General features: G+C 46.8%; 1 protein-coding gene across 1 annotated transcript in view; it reads left to right on the top strand.

Moving 5' to 3' along the window:
- Positions 1–21,423, top strand: part of LOC126540436 (diuretic hormone receptor-like) — a 194,299-nt gene that overhangs the window by 164,970 nt on the left and 7,906 nt on the right. The window contains exons 10-12 of the mRNA XM_050187252.2: positions 932–998; positions 10,617–10,702; positions 19,435–19,567. Coding sequence (XP_050043209.1) covers positions 932–998; positions 10,617–10,702; positions 19,435–19,567 — 286 coding nt within the window. The remainder of the gene's footprint in view (positions 1–931; positions 999–10,616; positions 10,703–19,434; positions 19,568–21,423) is intronic.

The following is a 21,423-nucleotide window of genomic DNA, read 5'->3' as shown; positions in this document are numbered from 1 at the left end:
GCATACAATGCAAGTTCCTGGTAGGGCTTTTCGCCCATGGCATTTTTAAACTTGAAAATTCTAGCCCAGAATGTTGCAGAATCCTCAGGAAGTTTCCCGTCGAAGACGGCATGCGCAACAGGTTTTTGTGACAGCGAAACGAGCGGAGCATCAGCACGTGTGTTGGCTGGCCACTTGACGCATTGCCGGTGGCCCGGCGTTGCTCTTCCCGTGCTTCCCACGGTAAATTCATACCTCCACTAGAACAACCGGTGCCGTCTATTGAAACGACTTATAACTATACGTGCGTTGAAACCTAGAGCTAGCATCACACGCTAGCACAAACCTTAGCTACAGTAAGCTTTATATAGTTCACTGTACCCTAGCAGTAGCACAGCAACACAGGGATTTCATGAGGAATAAACAAATACAAATATAGGCCTTAGAATCGTGGCGGCCGCAGGCGCTACCTAGTGTTAAATGTTTGGATGAGCAGCGCGGGTAGACGGTAATTTCGGTAGAGTGGTTTTCCCCAGATATCCCCAGAATTTGTCTGGTGTAGTAGACTGTTGGCCTGGCCACCAGGAGCTCTACATTTTCACCAGATTTCCGAAATCTGGTGGCCAATTTCACCAGATGGCAACGCTGGTCCACTGCAATCCTCAGAAAAACATTTGCAGCAACGTGTGCCACTGCCCTTGAAAACATAAGCGTTACCGCATGTTAGTGCCACCGTCAGAAACCTCTGCGCTGGATATTCAAAAGACCTTATTCAGCAAAGCACATCCATTAATGAAGGGCGATACCGTATTCAGATCATCAGCACGACTAAATTTGTTTATGTGAACGTGGTCTTTATTTTACGCACAAAAACTGAGATGCTCCTTTCTCGAGACGAAGCTTAATGTATTTTTCGGCATCTTTGAACTTGTTTTTTTCTTTTTGTTTTCAGGTGCGTGTGGCAGATGAAGGACCTGTATGATTGCATCTTCATCGTGCCAGTGATCGGCGTCCTCTTGGTAATATATTGCGTCAAATAAATGTGGCAAAATATATGTGTTAAAACCATCATGAAGTAAGGCAGAACGAGGTGCTTCTGCCACATTCTTTAGATATATAACTTAATATTTCTCTCGACAAACGTGTGCACAATGTACCCAGATAAGCGTGCGCGCTCTAGGGCTGCTAAGCGAATAGCGAGTGTCAATGTTCGACGTTGTTTTCTTTTCTTTAAACGATCATGCCGCAACAATGCATGCTCGTGCGATTTAGTAATGCATACTGTCACGTGGTGGTGACGTAGAAGAACACAGTAGCAATACTGTGAACGAGAAAACTAACTTTTATTGGGCGAACTTGTGCCCACAAAACAGGCTACACTTATAGCACAACGAAAGCGGCGAACACAGTCGGCGATCGTCGGAAATCTGATCAGCGGGTCAAGCGCGTCGGCTTTTATACAGGATCGTCGAATGTTCCAGACTAATCGTTGGGACCCGCGTGCCTTCCACAAAGTTCTACACCATTCGAGTCAGGCGAATAAATCAGATAACAGAAGGTTCGTCGACAACAGACTGTGGATAGAAGCATCGATAACTTTCCAGAAACTTCGGATACATGCAAGCGCGTCCCGCGCTGTGCGATAAGATTTGTTAGGCGGCGAAACGTGGCCGCCCGATAAATATAAGTACACGTGTCAATACCCCCCTCTTAAAAAGCATCGTCCCGATGCTACAAATATAAGAGAGCGACACACAAAAGGACACTTATTAAACATAAGTAACAAAACAACGAAAAGAAATCAAGTCAGTTACGCGAAGTCCCAAAGTTCGTCAACGCTGGTGGTACGGCTTGAGTCGCACAACGTGGACAATTTCAGGTCGTGAGCGACGCCGCTGTGACAGCGAAATGCCGTCTGGCACGACCTCATAGTCCAGTATGCCAATACGTCGGATGATCTTGTACGGTCCGAAATAGCGACGCAAGAGCTTCTCGCTCAGTCCTCGTCGGCGTATAGGGGTCCAAACCCAAACACGGTCACCGGGCTGGTACTCGATAAAGCGTCGTCGGAGGTTGTAGCGTCGGCTGTCGGTCCTCTGCTGGCTCTTGATCCGGAGGCGGGCGAGCTGTCGGGCTTCTTCGGCGCGCTGGAGATAGCTAGCGACGTCAACATTCTCTTCGTCAATGACGTGGGGCAGCATGGCGTCGAGCGTGGTCGTCGGGTTCCTGCCGTAAACCAGCTTAAACGGCGTGATCTGTGTTGTTTCTTGCACCGCCGTGTTGTAAGCGAAGGTTACATACGGCAGGACCGCGTCCCACGTCTTGTGCTCAACGTCGACGTACATCGCTAGCATGTCGGCGAGGGTCTTATTCAGGCGCTCCGTGAGACCATTAGTTTGCGGATGGTAGGCAGTTGTCCTCCTGTGGCTTGTCTGGCTATATTGCAGAATGGCTTGGGTGAGCTCTGCTGTAAAAGCCGTTCCTCTGTCGGTGATGAGGACTTTTGGGGCGCCATGTCGCAGCAGGATGTTCTCGACGAAAAATTTCGCCACCTCGGCTGCGCTGCCTTTCGGTAGAGCTTTTGTTTCAGCGAATCGGGTGAGATAGTCCGTCGCCACGACGATCCACTTATTCCCGGATGTTGACGTCGGAAACGGCCCCAACAAATCCATCCCAATCTGCTCGAATGGTCGACGAGGAGGTTCAATCGGCTGTAGTAACCCTGCTGGCCTTGTCGGTGGTGTCTTGCGTCGTTGACAGTCTCGGCATGTCTTGACGTAACGGGCGACGTCGGCGGTAAGACGCGGCCAGTAATACCTTTCATGTATCCTCGACAGCGTCCGGGAGAATCCGAGGTGCCCAGCAGTGGGATCGTCGTGTAAGGCGTGCAGTACTTCTGGACGCAGCGCCGACGGAACAACAAGAAGGTAGTTGGCGCGGACTGGTGAAAAGTTTTTCTTCACGAGTAGGTTGTTTTGAAGCGTGAACGAAGATAATCCACGCTTAAATGCCCTAGGGACAACGTCGGTGTGCCCTTCCAAATACTCGACAAGGGCTTTTAGCTCCGGGTCCCCTCGTTGTTGATCAGCGAAGTCTTCCGCGCTTATTATTCCAAGGAAGGCGTCGTCGTCCTCGTTATCTTGCGGCGGCGGGTCAATGGGGGCGCGTGATAGGCAATCGGCATCTGAGTGTTTTCGACCGGACTTGTATGTTACAGTGATGTCGTATTCTTGTAGTCTGAGGCTCCACCGTGCCAGCCGTCCTGAAGGGTCCTTTAAGTTAGCTAGCCAACACAACGCGTGATGGTCGCTGACCACTCTGAATGGCCTGCCATATAGGTAGGGGCGAAATTTCCCTGTAGCCCAAACGATGGCTAGGCATTCCTTTTCCGTTGTGGAATAATTGCCTTCCGCTTTTGACAACGACCGGCTAGCGTAAGCTATCACGTGTTCATGTCCATCTTTTCTCTGGACTAGGACGGCACCGAGGCCTAGGCTACTGGCGTCAGTGTGGATTTCGGTATCGGCGAGCTCGTCGAAGTGCGCAAGTACGGGCGGCGACTGCATGCGTCGTTTGAGTTCTTCAAATGCGTCGGCCTGCGGCGTTTCCCACTTGAACTCGATGTCACATTTAGTTAGCTGTGTCAGCGGCTCAGCGATGCGTGAAAAGTCCTTGACAAATCGCCTGTAGTAGGCACACATGCCAAGAAATCTACGCACTGCCTTTTTGTCGGTGGGCTGCGGGAACTTTGCGATGGCAGCTGTCTTCTGCGGGTCGGGGCGGACTCCAGACTTGCTGATGACGTGGCCTAGGAACAGAAGCTCATCGTAGGCGAAGCGGCACTTTTCTGGCTTCAGAGTGAGCCCTGATGACTTGATGGCCTCGAGTACCGTTGCGAGCCGCCTAAGGTGTTCGTCGAAATTTTCGGCGAAGACAACGACGTCATCCAAGTAAACGAGACAGGTCTGCCACTTCAATCCTGCTAAAACCGTGTCCATCACGCGCTGGAACGTTGCAGGCGCCGAGCACAGTCCAAATGGCATAAGCTTGAACTCGTAGAGGCCGTCTGGGGTGATGAAGGCGGTCTTTTCGCGATCTCTTTCGTCGACTTCAATTTGCCAATAGCCAGACTTGAGGTCCATCGACGAGAAGTATTTAGCATTGCAGAGCCGATCTAATGCGTCGTCTATCCGTGGGAGGGGGTATACATCCTTCTTCGTGATCTTGTTCAGTCGACGATAATCGACACAGAAACGTAGGGTTCCGTCCTTTTTCTTTACCAGGACAACAGGGGATGCCCACGGGCTTTTCGACGGCTGGATGATGTCGTCGCGCAGCATTTCGTCGACTTGTTCTCTTATAGCTTCACGTTCCCGCGTCGAAACTCGGTAAGGGCTCTGGCGTAGTGGTCGAGCGCATTCTTCGGTTATTATGCGATGCTTTGCGACTGGTGTTTGTCGAATCCTCGATGACGTCGAAAAGCAGCCTTTGTATCGTCGAAGCAGACTTCTGAGCTGTTGCTGCTTAATCATGGGGAGACTTGGACTTATGTCGAAGTCTGGCTCGGGAACTACGGTTGTCGGGGTAGATGCGATAGAATCCGAGAGGACAAAGGCATCGCTGGTTTCCACAATTTCCTCGATGTATGCGATCGTCGTGCCCTTGTTGATGTGCTTGAACTCCTTGCTGAAGTTTGTCAGCAACACTTTCGTGTTTCCTCCGTGCAGTCGAGCGATCCCTCTTGCGACGCAAATTTCACGGTCGAGCAGTAGACGTTGGTCGCCTTCGATGACACCTTCTAAGTCAGCGGGTGTTTCGGTGCCGACCGAAATAACAATGCTGGAGCGAGGCGGGATGCTCACCTGATCTTCTAGCACACTCAAGGCGTGGTGACTACGAGGGTTTTCCGACGGTATCGCATGGTCTTCCGACAGAGTTATTGACTTCGACTTCAGGTCGATGACTGCGCCGTGTTGGTTGAGGAAGTCCATGCCGAGAATGACGTCTCGTGAACACTGTTGGAGGATAACGAAGGTGACAGGGTAAGTCCGGTCGTGAATGGTAATTCTTGCCGTGCACATTCCAGTCGGCGTTATGAGGTGTCCTCCGGCGGTACGAATTTGAGGGCCTTCCCACGTAGTCTTAACTTTCTTCAACTGGGCGGCGATGTGTCCACTCATTACGGAGTAATCGGCCCCTGTGTCGACTAAGGCAGTGACTGCGTGGCCGTCGAGAAGCACGTCGAGGTCGGTGGCTCTTTGTCTTGCATTACAGTTCGGTCTTGGCGTCGGATCACGACTGCGTCGCGTTGACTTGTGGCTGGTATGTGACGTCGTCAGGTCGTCTTTCGTCGTCGGATTCTTTCCTTCCAGACTTCGTCGGGACGGCGGCGTGTCGTTATGTCGTCGAGGTAGTTTCTTCGGCGTCTTCGTCGGCGGCGGAGGATCTTCGACAGTTCGACGGACAGCAACCGCACCTCCATCGGTTGCTGCTTTTAGTTTTCCGGATATGGGCTGACGGACCGGCCCCGGGCTGGGCCAGTGTATGGTCGGCGCTGCGGCGACAGGTAGCGGCCTGGTGACGGCGAACGGGAAGCTCGTCGAGGGCTCCACTGAGTGGCGGCGAGGTAGTCGGCGATATCGCGAGGTCGTTCGCCAATCTGTGGCCGCGGCGCGTTAACGGCGAAACCTCGCAGTCCCATCTCCCGGTATGGGCATCGGCGGTAGATGTGCCCCGCTTCTCCGCAGTGGTAGCAGAGCGGGCGGTGGTCAGGAGCGCGCCAAATGTCCGTCTTCCTCGCGTAGGTCCGCTGGGCGACGGGTGGTCGTGCTGGCGCTGGCGGCGGCGGACGACGGAACTGCGGCGTGACAGGGCCCTGGCGCGGTCGCGGAGGGGGACCTTGACGGCGTGCGACGGCGGCGTAGGTCATCGCTTGCGGCTCAGGCTGGGGCGATACAGGGGCTACTCCAAGTTGTTGTTGGAGCTCTTCACGCACGGCGTCGGCAATCGAAGCCACTTGAGGCTGTGATGGTGGGAACAGCTTTTGTAGCTCCTCCCGCACGACCGCTCGGATAGCCTCGCGCAGGTCGTCGGTGGCCAGTGATTGGACTCCGGCGTAGTTCGTCGAGTTTGTGCGGCGGTCGAATTGCCGGTTTCGGATCTCGAGTGTCTTCTCGATGCTGGTGGCCTCGCGAAGAAACTCGTCCACGGTCTTCGGTGGGCTTCGTACCATTCCGGCAAAAAGTTCCTCCTTCACACCACGCATCAGCAGGCGGACTTTCTTCTCCTCGGGCATTTCAGGGTCGGCGTGGCGGAAGAGACGGCTCATTTCTTCCGTGTAGATCGCGGTCGTCTCATTAGGTAGCTGCACCCGGGTTTCTAATAGCGCTTGGGCTCGTTCTCGGCGTACGACGCTTGCGAACGTCTGCAGGAAGCCGCTTCGGAAAAGTTCCCAGGTCGTTAAGGTGGCTTCTCGGTTCTCGAACCACGTCCTGGCCGCGTCTTCCAAAGCGAAGAAGACATATCGCAGTTTGTCGTCGCTGTTCCAGTTGTTAAAGGTAGCGACTCTCTCGTACGTCTCGAGCCAGCTTTCCGGGTCCTCGAAAGTTGAACCGCGGAACGTCGGAGGCTCCCTGGGCTGCTGCAGCACGACGGGTGACGCTGGGGCTGCCATTGGGGTTGACGTGGTGGCCATCTTCCTAGTCGTCTCAGGCAAAAGTCCGTGCTCCGGGGGCAGTCCTTGCAGCCTGCGGCTACCTCGCTGGTTCTTGGCGACGTTGGTGTCTTCCGAGTGAGGGCTTGGGTCACGGCTTTGTGGGGGCGTCCGGTACATGAACGCAAAGCACCTCCACCAGATGTCACGTGGTGGTGACGTAGAAGAACACAGTAGCAATACTGTGAACGAGAAAACTAACTTTTATTGGGCGAACTTGTGCCCACAAAACAGGCTACACTTATAGCACAACGAAAGCGGCGAACACAGTCGGCGATCGTCGGAAATCTGATCAGCGGGTCAAGCGCGTCGGCTTTTATACAGGATCGTCGAATGTTCCAGACTAATCGTTGGGACCCGCGTGCCTTCCACAAAGTTCTACACCATTCGAGTCAGGCGAATAAATCAGATAACAGAAGGTTCGTCAACAACAGACTGTGGATAGAAGCATCGATAACTTTCCAGAAACTTCGGATACATGCAAGCGCGTCCCGCGCTGTGCGATAAGATTTGTTAGGCGGCGAAACGTGGCCGCCCGATAAATATAAGTACACGTGTCAATACTGACGCAGCCCCATGTACACCCAGCTGCAGCAGTAATTGGGAAACTTTAGTCAAGCATTTCCCGTCTGATTATGTAAGAGATTGTGATCCATTCAGTGAAGATGTGGAAGAATCATTTTACTTTTTTGACCGTGTTAAATTATGTATCGCCAAAGAAAAGCACGCAAACAGCTGAATAGTAGTGGCCTCTCCTTCAAAGCTCTCAATAGCGTCTTAACTGCAGTCTAACTTTGTCGGATGGGTGAAGTAATGCGCAGCAGGCGCGAAACACTCCGGAATGCGGTATCTGACAAAAAGCCGAACATTTCTACAGCCCGAGTACGCAGTCGGGCATTTGGAGTTTATTTTCGTGCAACATAAAGAGGGAGAGAGAGTAAAATAAGCTTTTTATTTTCAGAAACGGTAATTCGAGTCAGGAGTCGTATATGCGAATAACAAGCGCTGCGTGGTTTTGCTGGCTTCCGTCACGGACTATTGTGAAGTTCATTGCGTTCTCAGATTCCGCGGTCTGTGCTCTTATGTGAGTGAAAAAGCAAAGCAGCCAAGCTTTCTTTAAGTCCTGTATTTTTTGTGTTCCTTGCACGTGTGCACAAGGCCTTGGCAGGGTTATTGGATCGCCGGAAAATCACAGCTGTTCGATCGATAGATTACTGCATCTCATATAGGGAAAATCGGTGGTTTAATCGCTTCGCGGTAAATACGCATGAGGATCTTAAGTTAGGCGGACTGGGCGGGAATTTCGCATGCAAAATGTGGCGAAATATTGAATTTCAGATGTAATTTACTAAGCTCTCGCATTGTGACCATCATATAAGTTAGTACTATTCGCCTCGTTCCAGGACCTCTCTCTTGACGTCAACCTGTGATCACTCAAAAGTTGTTTAGATTAGAATTAGCCAATCTCGAGTTGAATTAACTTTCCCCAACTGTTGCACACATCTCATTAGATAAGCGTTTGAGTAGTATGTGCAATCACCAGTATATTCCTAAGACTCAGTTCAAGTTGTATGGCGAACTTGTTAAAACCTAGTGAAATGTGTGAAAACGAACCAGAACGGAGCCACAAGAGAGTCATAAAGAATGAGCAACCTCGCGTTGTACCACCATTCACAAGTTGTTGCATGGGTTTAAGAATGGGAATGCAAATATGGTGTGCGACTCGTTATTTTCTGCGCCATAGAAAGGTTAGGTAAATACTGCTATGCCGTCACGCTTTTGTGTCTCAAGCTGGGCTTCAAAGTTGAGCGTGAAACAAGTGTATGATTAATTTCGACGCATGATATGTATGTACGGCCTTTCCCTATCTTTCGGCATAGTGTAGGCCGGCAAACCTCGCTGCATTGTTTCTGTAAGATTGCGGGAGCATGCATTATTCTTAAACCTGGAAATAGTTTGATGGTTGATTGCAGGAAAGACCACTTTTTTTCATATTGGCTTCTTAGTATGTGTAACATAACATTTATCTAGGCGTAGTTTTTGGGAGGGTTTACATGGTTGTATATTGTCATGAGCACTCTGTGCTCTTGCGTGCAAGTTAATGGCGTATGTGTATGCGGTGAAAAAGTGAATGCGTCCGCGTGATATGTGAAGCAATAAGAAGAGAGAACCGCCTGTGATCGTTGTTACATAAAGCTGCCTTGAGTTCTCTCTCGGAGAATGATTCATACATCACTTTTATTTAAGGTAACCTAGAGAATACGAAAACCCAATATCACAAGGTTCCCAATTTGTTGCGTAGGTCTGAATATTCAGGCCCTGTTATAATGCACTCTGCATAAGCGCAAGTACAGAAGTAAAATGCAGAATTACTAATTGCAGAACACTTGTGAGTGGTTAGCAAGATTACCGAAAAAGAAATTTTTTCTTTGTTTTCGTGGCACTAGTGATATCTGTGTTCACGTTCGCAGTGAGTGCAATAAAAACGTTTTTCCCCTCAGAACTGTAGGTATGAAGCTTGCAATTGAAGGCTCTGAGTAATAGAAGACCAATTTTGCCGATGAGCTCGTTAACTTTAATCTATTGATATCAGTTTTGCCGACTCATCGCATACCATTTATCGTGTCCAGTGCATTCCGCATCTTACGTCACAGTAACTATACTGCCCACAATAAGATGGCTGTGAACGTCATGCACAGCCTTTTATTGAGAAGCAGTCATTCTTGTGCTGTTCTTGCTAGCAGTGAGCAACCGAGCGCAAAGCTGCAGTTTATTGGCTTTAAAAGTACAAGTGTTTTGCTGTTTACTTTGAGTCCCCTAGTGAGAGGCGGAAAACAATCAGTTTTCTCTTTGAGCCCAAGCAAAAGCTTTCAATCGTGAAGGCATCCCAAAGGTAAACAATTTCGTTGTGCTTCGGAAAGAAATGTAAATAAATAAGTACCTTACCGTTCACGCTAACAGGGCAGAACTAGCGCGAAATCAAAATTCAATATAAATATGGCGCGGACATTTACTCGCAGAAAATGAATCGCCACTGTTAGAAACAACGTATGCTCTCAGATTGCAAGAGATATGTCATTCATGTTTTGTTCATCCTGATAAAGCCGTGTAAAGGACTTTTCCTCACTTCTAACGATCACCTTCATCGCTGCGCTTTGACAATGGAAAGCTTCGGGCGTTGCAAAGTTAGTGCTTTGAATAATCGCAGTCTCCGCGTAGTTACGAAAGTAATTATACGATACATTCGACTCCGCGGCATTATGACACAAAACATAGGGTGGAACGAAAATTGCAAAGTAATGTTTAACTACCATTATCGCTACCCAATGAAAGTGCACAGCTACATTAACATTTGCGGAAAAATTGCGATCTCGGATTCATCCCATAAGTAAAATGTGACTGCATCTTTTCTTTTCGTGCAGATGTGCCGCAGGGTTTATGGGACATAAAATAAAACGAAATAAAAGCTTGTACGTTCAGAAAACGTCTTGCCGTTCCCAGTTTTGTACCAAAAATCAGCTGAAGCAGAATGCCATTGTGGAGATAAGAGCTCGCTTGACATTGCAAACTCGTTAAGCGGCTCATGAGACCGCATAACGATCAGTGGATTTCGACAGCGTTATCAGGGAAGTCACACTGCTCGTTATTTGTGCAGGGTATTCGGAATACACACACAAAAAAAAACACCGTAGTGCTGAAATGACTCCGAGGCCTGACCTTTATATTTCGTTTACAGCAAAAACTGCCCGAAACGGGAAACGTGTGTCTTGCTCAATGCTCTCCGCTGATTCATTTCTGTTACCTCGTCAGCGAGACGAGCGTGATGGTGTTTACTAATTGTATTACTTTGTGGTCGTCGTATCTCGCCCTTGGAACCATTAAACGCCACATCGTCGTCATTATGTACCCTTCTGTTGCATTTCAGACAAACATGTTTTTCCTGGCCGAGATAATGTGGGTGCTCATCACGAAGCTCAGAGCTGCGAACACCATCGAGTCTCGCCAGTACAGGTCAGTGCTCGCGGCTTCGGTCGGAAAAGTGATGACACTCGTTGCAGCGACTCATCGTCAATTACCGTCGAACCCGATTATAAGGAGCAGGCTTGCGCGCTCGAAATAGTTCGATGTAAAAGCTACTTCGATGTAGCGAAACTAACCGATAATGAACTTGAATTTTGTGTGGTGCGTATATTATATAGAATTTCTTGTCTCTAGTCGAAAATAAGTAGGAAGGAAGGAATCCTTTTATTGAGAACGAGATTTCGTGCTCGAAGCAATAGTATTTGCTTGTTCCTTAAAGTGTTCCTCGGCGTCACTAAGAACTGCGTTGTCAGTGCGCCCCAGATTGTGTAGACGTGCCTACGCCCATTTTCCTCAATGTCTCCGCACAGCACCCCCGCAGCGCATTCAACGCAAAACTCAGTCCCGAGACCTCGGGTGAGGCAGCTCCTTGCCTGGTAGCGGACACCCTCAGTTAGATAGATTCATTGTGCAGATCACTATAAAGGGGTTTAATTACAAGAGTATCGAACAGTACGTTTCGCGCATTCGATATGGCGGATAATTCACTGGGTTTGTTATATAGGGATTCGGTTGTAATGATGGTGCGCATGTCGCTAATTTGCGATTGGAAGATTGCCCTCTCCGTCTGCGTTGGTATCCATCTCGTGAATATGGTAACTTACGCCAGAGTCAATGATATATGAGAGGAGTGTATATTTAAATGAGGACCCTGAAAGCAGGCGCGGAGGCAGTCAGGGTCAAAAGGTGGTAAGAGCCCTCGACCGAGGTGTCTTCTTCGAACGTATTTAGTGGTAGTGCATTTCCACAACAGATGTACCGCGTCGACCGTGCGCTTCTTCTGCACGTGCACTTTGAGCAGGAGGGAAAAAAAGTGTCTACAGACAGCGCAGTAATAGCGCACGGAGTCAAAACAAAAGCGGTCATTCTCATGCCACATCGCTTTACCGCGTACAGCAACCGCTCCTCCCGCGGCAAGGCAATTTGCGCACTGAACGTCGCTGCTAAAGTACTCGCGCCAGTGAAGCGTATACAGGCGCTCGTGCAGGGTATAATACGCACATTTCCTACCGTCATATGCTGCCGCTCAAACTTACCATTCTTCGGCGGCAGTCTGTTTATGGTAGTTGCGGAACATAGCAACAGGTGTCAGTAAGGGTTCATATGAGCATAGTTTTGAACATCTCTTTACGAATGGTAGCAAATTATTTGCGATAGAACTGAATATGCCAAAACTCGGCTGTCAAAATGTCTGCGCGTTTGTTTATCAGAGAACTGCGTATTAGTGAGGACCGTTTTCGTCAAGGTTGATGAATTTCACGTTTCAGGCTCAGTCTATGTGTATAGAGCCCGCAAGAAACTTGGAATAAATATTGGATGATTACTTTTATATTTTACAGAATACTTATACATCGCCTGTAGTAGATAGCGCAATTCTTGTGCATGAGCGGGATTATTCAAACAGAAGGACTTTACTAGCACAAGAAAGCGAAACATATATTCAACTAAATTATGGAAATTCGCTAATTAATTTCCAAATTAATTTATTTACATTGTGTATATTGCCATTTACGCATTGTAGCCGGGACCTTGCAAGACGTATCCGCTTTAACATGAATGTGTAGGATCACACCAGTTTCCAGATATTATTTACTCAAGTGTGAGATGACATACATGAGCATCCCAGTAACTTTTGTGTTTCAATAGTCGCCCCTCAGTTATCACTTCATTGGGTACGACACCGCCTCTGCGCTACGGTTTATGAAGGAGACGGGCTTGGACAAGCGGCTGTGACAGTGATGTCACGTACCGCGCAAGAGTGACAGACTGTAACTAACGATGTGTGTGCCGGGTTATGTGCTCTCTCTATCTCTTCTCCCCATCTTTCATCCCCCCATCTCGCTCCCATGTGTAGGGTAGCAAACCGGTTAATCTAAACTGGTTAACCTCCCTGCCTTCCTTCTCCACTTCTTCCTTCCTTTGTGTTTCAATGAGTAAAAGAGCGTTTGTTTAAAAGAAAGTTATTAGAGCAACAGTGCAATTTTACGGCGAGCTCGACGGCACACGCGGCTGTGCACTGCTTGGATCAGTTTCCAGGTCTCTCGAGGGAATAATTCTCATTATTTGGTTTTTCGACAATAACAGATGTTCTTCGAGTGTCTAAACACGTGAATGCTGAGTGCGCCAGGTGATACTCAAAGCTTTCATTTTGGCGATGCGATAGAATGAGATAGGTGAGTGTTGGAGTCAACCATAAGATGGCGGATAATAAAGAAAAAAGGTTAACGGGGATATACACCAGGCATTTGTTGGTTTAATAACTGCGTGCAAAGCACAAAGATAGACATTTTAATTAAATTTTCCTCGTCTCTGCCGTCTTTCCAATACACATCAATTTTTTTTCGCAGAAAAAAAAAGCTTGAAGCTATTACATCGAAAGGCAGAAGCTTGACAAGAACGTGTTGCCGGGCGAGAGAACAGTTCAATAATGTGCAAATTAGGCAGGGTGGTAACTATGCATGCTAGCAAAATATGCTAAAATTGCTTTTCCACACCTTGCAAGAGCAACACGTGCACCTGCTACATTTTCATAGCGATAGGAAGGGAGGGCCAGGGTGTGCTTAATCATGGTAAGAAAAATGAATAGGGTTCATCGTGTTCATTTTGATACGTTCGAAGCTGCTGCACAAACATTTTTGTGTAAAGCTGCTGCCATTTACACCGTCTTTACAGCAGCACTCTAGGGGAATAACCACGAAACCTTTGTACGTGTTATCTCATTGCAACTAGCAATTCCCTGCTAGAACGTCGGCCAATCGTGTTCTTTCTTTCGTTCACTGGTCACAATTTCGTAGACACCCGCATCTAGGTGGCGCAACAGAAAAAACAATTTTTTGTATTTTCTATACCAGCGATCATGCAGCGTGATTCCTTTGTTTATAACCATTACTTCGCGGCCGCCACGCTCTATTTCTTTTCATAGTTATTGTAGCGGACAAATCACACTTATAGCATGCATAAGCGGACAAATGAGCTATAGAGACAGGTTTATTCACGTGCAAAATGGCAAAAGAGAAGATAACACTAGCAGCATAAAAATCATGGTCCAATCCTGGAACATGCTGCTCGGGCAACAGCCCTTCTTTTTATACTTATCATCAAAACAATGACACGCGTAAATATTCTGCCATGCTTATCTACAAGTCTAGAATTAATTCAACGTTGTCTTATACATGCTTTAGTTATGGATTCATTTAAGTGAAACGCATTGGTGAACAAATTTATTCGTTCTCTGTTTTACTCTGCATACATATACAGCAGCTAACACTTGTGCTCGCTGACAAATGCGTACCACGTTCCGATTGGCTGCTCTTGTTTGGTTTAGATAATGGTCGGACGTTCCTAATGTTTACTCTATTTTTCAAACGTGTGTGTGTGTGTGTGGCTGGTGTCACCAAGCTCGGTATTACTTGTTTTCTGCTGCGCTTATCACCGGCCTTTGAAATCTGTGGTTCCTGCGAAAGGACTTCTAACCTAAAAGAACTTCATTTCTTTAAAGGGCCTTCACCAGACCCAATGGAATGTTTCTTTAGTAGACGAACTCTTGAAGAGCCGTGGAGAAGGCGTCCTACCATAAGAATACTTTGAAAGGCGTTAGCAGGTACCCCTTCCCGCAGAAGAGGCTGTCTCCCAACCACTAAAGTCCCTAGATGAAGTTTCGAGGTTGCGCTGTTCCTTCATCCAGCGGCCATCCTCCTCGCCCTCGCGCTTCCCCGCCATTGCCCGTGCGTGATTGGTTTATTACGAACACATGGCACTTACACGTGACCTAAGTCCCTAAGTTGTCTCAGGTAGCATGATTTTACATCAACATGCGCTTAACTTGGGATTTCATGCAAAGAATACAGTTTCAATTCGAGTATTAATACTATATCTAGTACGACAGAAGCTGGAAGCCACTTTTCTAGAGCGCGTGTTGAAAGGTTTGGAAACTTTTCGGGTTGCTAGCGGCGCCTCATGACGGAAGAGGATTAGAGGAGGAGGAGAGCAGGAAAGAGAGACGGCGACAGGTTGAAACTTACCTGAGGACCGTACCAATCTGCATTCGGAAGTGAGATCTGTTGTCTTTCCTTCTATAAGTGGTTTGCACTGACATCATCGTGGTCGCCTTGTTACGATACAAGCATGGTGAGACGCTGCGGCCCTGACGCCTTGTGAAAACAACGTACGTGGTGTTCGTTTTTAAGCTTGCTTAAGAATTTTTTAAAAATCCCCGGTGGGAGATAGCAAAATTATTGTCGATGGGCTGGATAATTCCAAGAGGCGGACATTACATGCATTACAAGTAATTCATGTAAATTTAAAAATGACCTCGTTATTTAGTTACTTTATGATACGTATAGCAATTTACAAATTGTAGCAGGTGAGCTTGCAAGATGTATTCAGGTGGAAGGAATTCCCGGGATGACAATTTCGAGATATGAGCCATCAAACTCGCCGTAAAAATTCACTCTTCTTCGACTTCTTTCGCAAAACACTGTTCTAGGCATAGAAGTACAGAAGTAACTAGAACGCACATGGTTTTCATGCCACACTTTCGTAAATAATATCTCGACATTAGTGTAGTCCTGGAAATTCATTTCAAGCGGATATGTCTTGCAAATTGACTGGCTACAATTGGTAAATTGTAATATTTACCGTAATGCAAATAAATAACAAGTTATTTAGTGAACGTTTGTTGATTAGTTAATCTTTGTTTTGATTTCTCGCACAACTAGCGTCGGCCTCTTCGAATAACCCGTTTCAACGCCTAGAATTATGCTATGTGCCACGGCTTATTAAAAAAGAAAGCATCTGTAAAACTAAAGAAAAAGATCATCACGTACATATTTCGCAGTAGAGGCCCACCTCTTTTTCTGTCTCCCTGTATTTTGATGCGCGATTGCCTGTTTTGAGAAAGAGAGTGCGTGGCCTTTTCCTTCAGGCTTGAGGTATTTCTGCATGGTGCGCACACAACCACACACGAAGCAGCACGTCGCACAATGGAATGCATCATGTAACCGCACTGAAAAACAAGGGACAAGGAAGGAACACACAAGCACACAAGCACGTCGCACTTCAGCAGCGATATATATAAATAATATATATATATATATATATATATATATATATATATATATATATATATATATATATATATATATATATATATATATATATATAACCAACGATGATATGCGAGTAGTTCGGAATGTAGGCTTCATGTTCTGCGAGGGCACGTTTACACTGAAGCTATCTTTTCATTTCAACATACTGCACCATTACGTCAATTTTCATATTTTGGCCAATTTTTGCGTTTGGTCTGATTAAGTTTGCCGAATTCGGACATGTGTATGGTTACGATGCACGACAAGCGTGCATCACGATATACGACATGATGAGAGACGCGGAAGACGGACATGAGGCAGTAATAGCTTGAGGCGAAGTGAAACTCGGAGGCAAAAATGGCGATTGACGGTATGTGAAAGCGCTGTGCTTCAACCTTTAACCGTGCGGGGTTATGATGCATACATATCTATATGCAGTTTTGTTTTGCCTGGGTGTGTTTTTTTTTTGTTCATTGTTTAATAAAACGTGTTATGAATTCACATACGCTACGTGAAAATGCTTGCCTAATTAGGAAGAAGGTTATTCGTGCTTTTATTGTGTTCGGAAAAACAATTACTGCGCGCTGACTTTAATATTATTGTCTGGCTGCAACCTTCTGCTCTGATTTGTTTCCGAAACGTCTAGGCAGTCAACTCCACCGTGGATCAATCCGCGCGCATCTAACCGTAAAACAGCAAGGCAAGTGGCTGGACTTCCTCAACGACAAGATTAACAAAGGAATGGGTTGCACTAACAAGCAGGCACTGCGTGGATTGCCTTGTTAGCAATTCCATCAGTCGGATACGCAAATAGTGCTCAAAGCTTTGAAATAGCTAGTTTCGCACTAACGGTATGTCGTCAGCCAGCCCACTGATTTTATTAGCTAATGCTTGCTATCCATACTAACTGCACGGAACAACTTACTGCACCTGCGCTTTCAGATATAATTTTACCTATTTCCAGCTTGCGCCACCTATTCTAAAAGGCAAGGGATCAAAAATTATTTAAGTTGCTTCACAGCATACGATATCGCTACTGAGTTCTGTTCACTTGCTTTGCATGATCAATTCATTTGCCTTTCAGGTTTGTGAAAAATGGAACAGTGCTAGTGCTCTTGCAAGGCCTAATACCAGTGTTTGAACAGGTTTTCTATTGTTCTTATTGCTCTTTTTCGTATTTCCCAAAATGTGTCAGCAGCATAAAGCGTCGAGAAAGCATTGACATGGACCATGTAGTCAGTAAGCATTCCCTTTGCAAGCACATTGTTTATTAAATGAGATACAAAAGTAAAACGCCATCCATTGTCATTAAACCGATTGGTTTGTGTCATGTAAGTATGCGTGTGTTATGAATGCGTGCGAATGTTTCTAAGCAATTATTGCTAATCACAGTAGTTTGCTAAGCAAGTGCCATTCAATGTTTAATTTCATTCATTTCAGTTTTATTTTCCGTAAAGAATACCCATTTCTGGTAGGGATACCTGGGCAAAAACGGATTTTTAGACAGCTTGACTGGGCTCGGGTAACCTGAAACATTTTAGCAGTTTAACTTTTAAACTTTAAAACGTTTAATATCGCAAAGCGGTTCACAGGTGCGTGCTGACAAGAGAGCCTTGAGGTCCTTGCATATAGCCTTGTCAAGACATTGAGTTAACATACGTCATTCATTAAAGGCAAATATTAAATCAAGCTAAAGTGATAGATTAGTGTTCGAAAATCTCTAAGGTGTCGATATTATCGCGATCAGAGCCTTAATAATAGAGAAATTGAGGTAAATGCAGGACATGGTCAGATACTCCCCCGGGACATTCAAGCACTGGCCCGTTGACGAAAGGACTCTCCAGTTAAATTCTGTCACTAGTACTCAACCATTCGTTGCAGAAAACATCATTGTATTGCATTATAAGAGTAAATTAAATGCTGCTTGTCCAGTTCTATTTCATATTTTAGAAAAAATAGCTAATTGAACTTACTCTTGATAACGACGCGGGAGGTCGAAAAGTTTCATTTTCGCTCGACTCCCCGCCGCCCACGCTTTCGCGTTTCACTAGTTTAGTTATCGCGCAGCGCAGCGCTGATTTTGCTGCCGCGCGAAACTCGCACAAAGTGCAAATACTAGTGAGTTCAACTTCCATGTGATGTCACGAGATGCGCGAACGGTCTACGCCACTTGACCAAAACGCAGCTGCGGCGGCGAATCCACCACTGCGTCTTGGCTTGGTACCACCGTCTGTCGGGCGCCGTTTTACTCACCGGCGGCAACAAAGGGTGGTGATGGCATATGCAACGTCGACACTCCCCCGGTTGGGTGGGGGGGAGGTTTGAGTTTCGATAAAGGTATTCGGACTCTTCAGGTGCAATTTTCTCGTAAACTGAGTCTTTTCTTGGTGCGAAACAAGCGTTGGAGGTTTATCGAATTATATCTAAACAGTCCATGTCGACTTAGTATTTGCCTTTAGTGTCTCTTTGAGCTTTGCCTATGATGCCGCTGACGTGTTCGTGGGTTATCTGCGTAGCGTTGATATGAGTGTTGATTTCTTTCGCTGATCTTACTCGTTTCAACGTATGCTTGGGCAATGAATGCTTTGCACACGTTGACTAGCTCTGACATCTTATGATGCTTTAGACTCAGAGGTACATTGGAGAGTTTCAGCAGATAGCGTCAATAACATGATTGTCGCCCAGACTGTTTTCAAAAAGTCAACCACACGTGACACGAGAGGTTTTCTATTCTTTTACTGCACACTGAACTTGTGGTGTGAACCTTTGGCATTCAATGTGTGCAATGTCATTTATCACTAGCGGATCTATTCCAGTTTTAGGTGCAGAGCTATTGAGCTTTTGATAAAGGCCACAACATTTCTCTGTGGCTACCAGTTGAGTGCAACATTCTTTGTATTGCCCACGCCAGCAGTGATGCTCTGTCCGCCAACAACGGTATAACCAAACAGTTTGAATATCTTCGTCTAGACCTGTAATGGCAAAGAAGCTAGTCTCTCTCCCCTCGGAAGGTCACGCATACTGATTGGAACAGAAATTCGACGCGTCTCTCGAGCTGTCTCCCGCGGATTCCCTAGCCTTCCCTGGGGCTTCAGCAACCGCAAAGCCGGTCTCCCGGCGCTGCGGTATTATTGTCACTCGTTCCTGCGTCCAACGCAGGTGATAGTTAAAAAAGAAGGCGCCAACTCAAACTATTTGTGGGACAGTTGCTTGTTAGTTATACCGACATCTGTTGGCATACAAATGAAGGCTCGAAACGAGAGCTTCTTCTAAGGTAGATTACAATGTGGGTTCCTACATTTGAAACTCATAAATAAATAAAATAAATAAGTAAATAAAGAATAAATGTAGGGTCGTGATGCCGTTCTCACATTGTGTGCGGCACAGAAAGCAACTAGTGTTATCAGAAGTCCCTTCGTAGGTACCTTGTTTTGTAGTGGATTTGAGCTGGCGCCCTTGCTTAATATTTGCGGTAAACAAGTTTTAAAAAGTTGCAGGCGTATGTAATTTGTGTGCGTGTGTAGTGTCATGTTTTCTGTGCTTTTCTGTTCCTCTTTCTCTATCCCACGTACACAGGAAAGCTGCCAAAGCTCTGCTAGTCCTCTTACCACTTCTTGGTGTCACCTACATTCTTGTTATCTGGACACCTACGCACAAGACAGCCAGAGTAATATTCACCTATCTACAGATAACCCTGCTATCCACACAGGTGAGTTGTTTTTATACCATCTGTCGCAATAGCATTGTCATCACTTCAACGAATACATACTTAGATGTTCCATTGGCAATGGCAATCAGCTGTCAGTTGATTTGATTTAATTTTACAAAGTGAGGCACTGTCTCGAGCCAGTTGGTATTGCATTCAAGTTGCACGCGAACAAAAGGAAAGAGAAACAATGAACAAAATAGAAATTATATATATATTCCGTGACTATATATGTAAATATATATTCTCAGGGTATTTTTTTTTACTTTCAAGTGCGTTGGTTACTCTGCAAGACGGTGAAAATTTTTATTAACTTATTGCCAGCCATAAGCACAACGCCGTCCCTGTCTCAGAGGAGTACGCGTTACAGAAAGGAGTTATTTGATTATAATTACAACCACTCATTTCGACAATGTAATTGATTACATATACCAAATATTTCTGCACAAAAGTAATTGAGTAATTACTAAAAAGTAATGAACTAATGTACGTTACTGTCCTCCCAACGTTTATTAATATTGCACAAAAAAACAGAACATGTAAAGCCCTGTTTTAATTCTTTCAGTTCATCCTCTGCAGCCCTTCGCAGATCCTGCAGCCCTTCACACATTGTGTATCTTGACTAACAATTGTTTTGCAAAAGTTTCTTCGGTCATCCCTGATTTTCTTGTGCAGGTGATCTGCGCTGAAAACTTTCGCGGTGTGTGCGCTAGAAAGAAGGGCTGAGTAGTAAGGCGCGAACACCTTGCACAACAGTTTGTTGTTGTTCCATACTGCGACGCTCGGGTCTGGGTTTCATGTGAAGCGCAGCGCTTCATTGTTGCTCGCGCTCGGAGAAGGTGTTCCCTACAGGGCCACTTAAAAGCCGGATATATCCGTAGGTGATCTCGTGGCATGAACGCTCTAAGTGGCTATCCCTGTCGAGCCATAAGCAGTGGCGGTTTATTTTCTCGGCAAATGTGTGGTGGAGTGTTAAGATGAGGAAATAAATACTGTGTGCCTAGAAGTGCCTTTCTCAACAAGCGCTTTGGCGAGGCTGCTGCGCAATGTGGCCGCGGACGTTATGATGTCAAATGGCCCACTGAGCGAGAAAGCTAGGCCTATGTGGCAGTAAAACGGCACCTAAATTCCTAATTGGCTGTGACGCCACATCACGAGCTCGCCTCGACGGAGCAGAGTGGGCGAGTCGGATCAGCCTCTGGGTTGTAGCGCTCCAGGTGTTGCGTGAAGAGAGAGGGCATCGCCGCGACGCCACGTCACCAACGCGCATCGACGGAGCAGATGCGGCAACGCGACGCCACGGGGCGAGACGAGTTGTCGTCGGCGAGGCAGTCGCGTGACGCACATTCGGGTCCGCCATCTCGCTCTCGGAAGCCGGTGCGCGGTCCGTACCTCTCTCTCACCCCCACTATGCTTAGCTGCTGCGCGCGCCTGCCGCCCTTGGTGGTGGCTGCTGCTTCCTCAGTCTAGACGTCGGTGGCATGCGGCGTCCTTGATTTCTCAGCAATATCGTGCAAACGATTCCGGTCTACAGTGAACATGCTAGGGCCCTATAACATAGAACTATTCCAATATGTTTTTATTCCAACTCCTGCCGTCACATTTGCGTAACCGCGGACGCAAGCATCGGGCGGTGTCCCGCAGGGTTGTCCGAACAGACCAATCGAAAGCTCTCCTCGATTATAGGAGGTCACTTTTGTTTGCTTTAAAAACTACTAACATTGCCTACACTGAGAGGCGTGTCTTATCTGATTGACTGACAATAGGCGAGGAGCACTTTCATGTGGAGAGGAATTCGGTGGGGCCGAACCAGTGCACTGAAAATCGATAACCGGATTAAGAGGGTGGTGCCGGCATCT

Source organism: Dermacentor andersoni, chromosome 2, assembly GCF_023375885.2.
Source record: "Dermacentor andersoni chromosome 2, qqDerAnde1_hic_scaffold, whole genome shotgun sequence".
Lineage (NCBI taxonomy): Eukaryota > Metazoa > Arthropoda > Arachnida > Ixodida > Ixodidae > Dermacentor > Dermacentor andersoni.
Note: the sequence above shows the minus strand (reverse complement) of the source record. Positions and strands in the feature narration are given on the sequence as shown.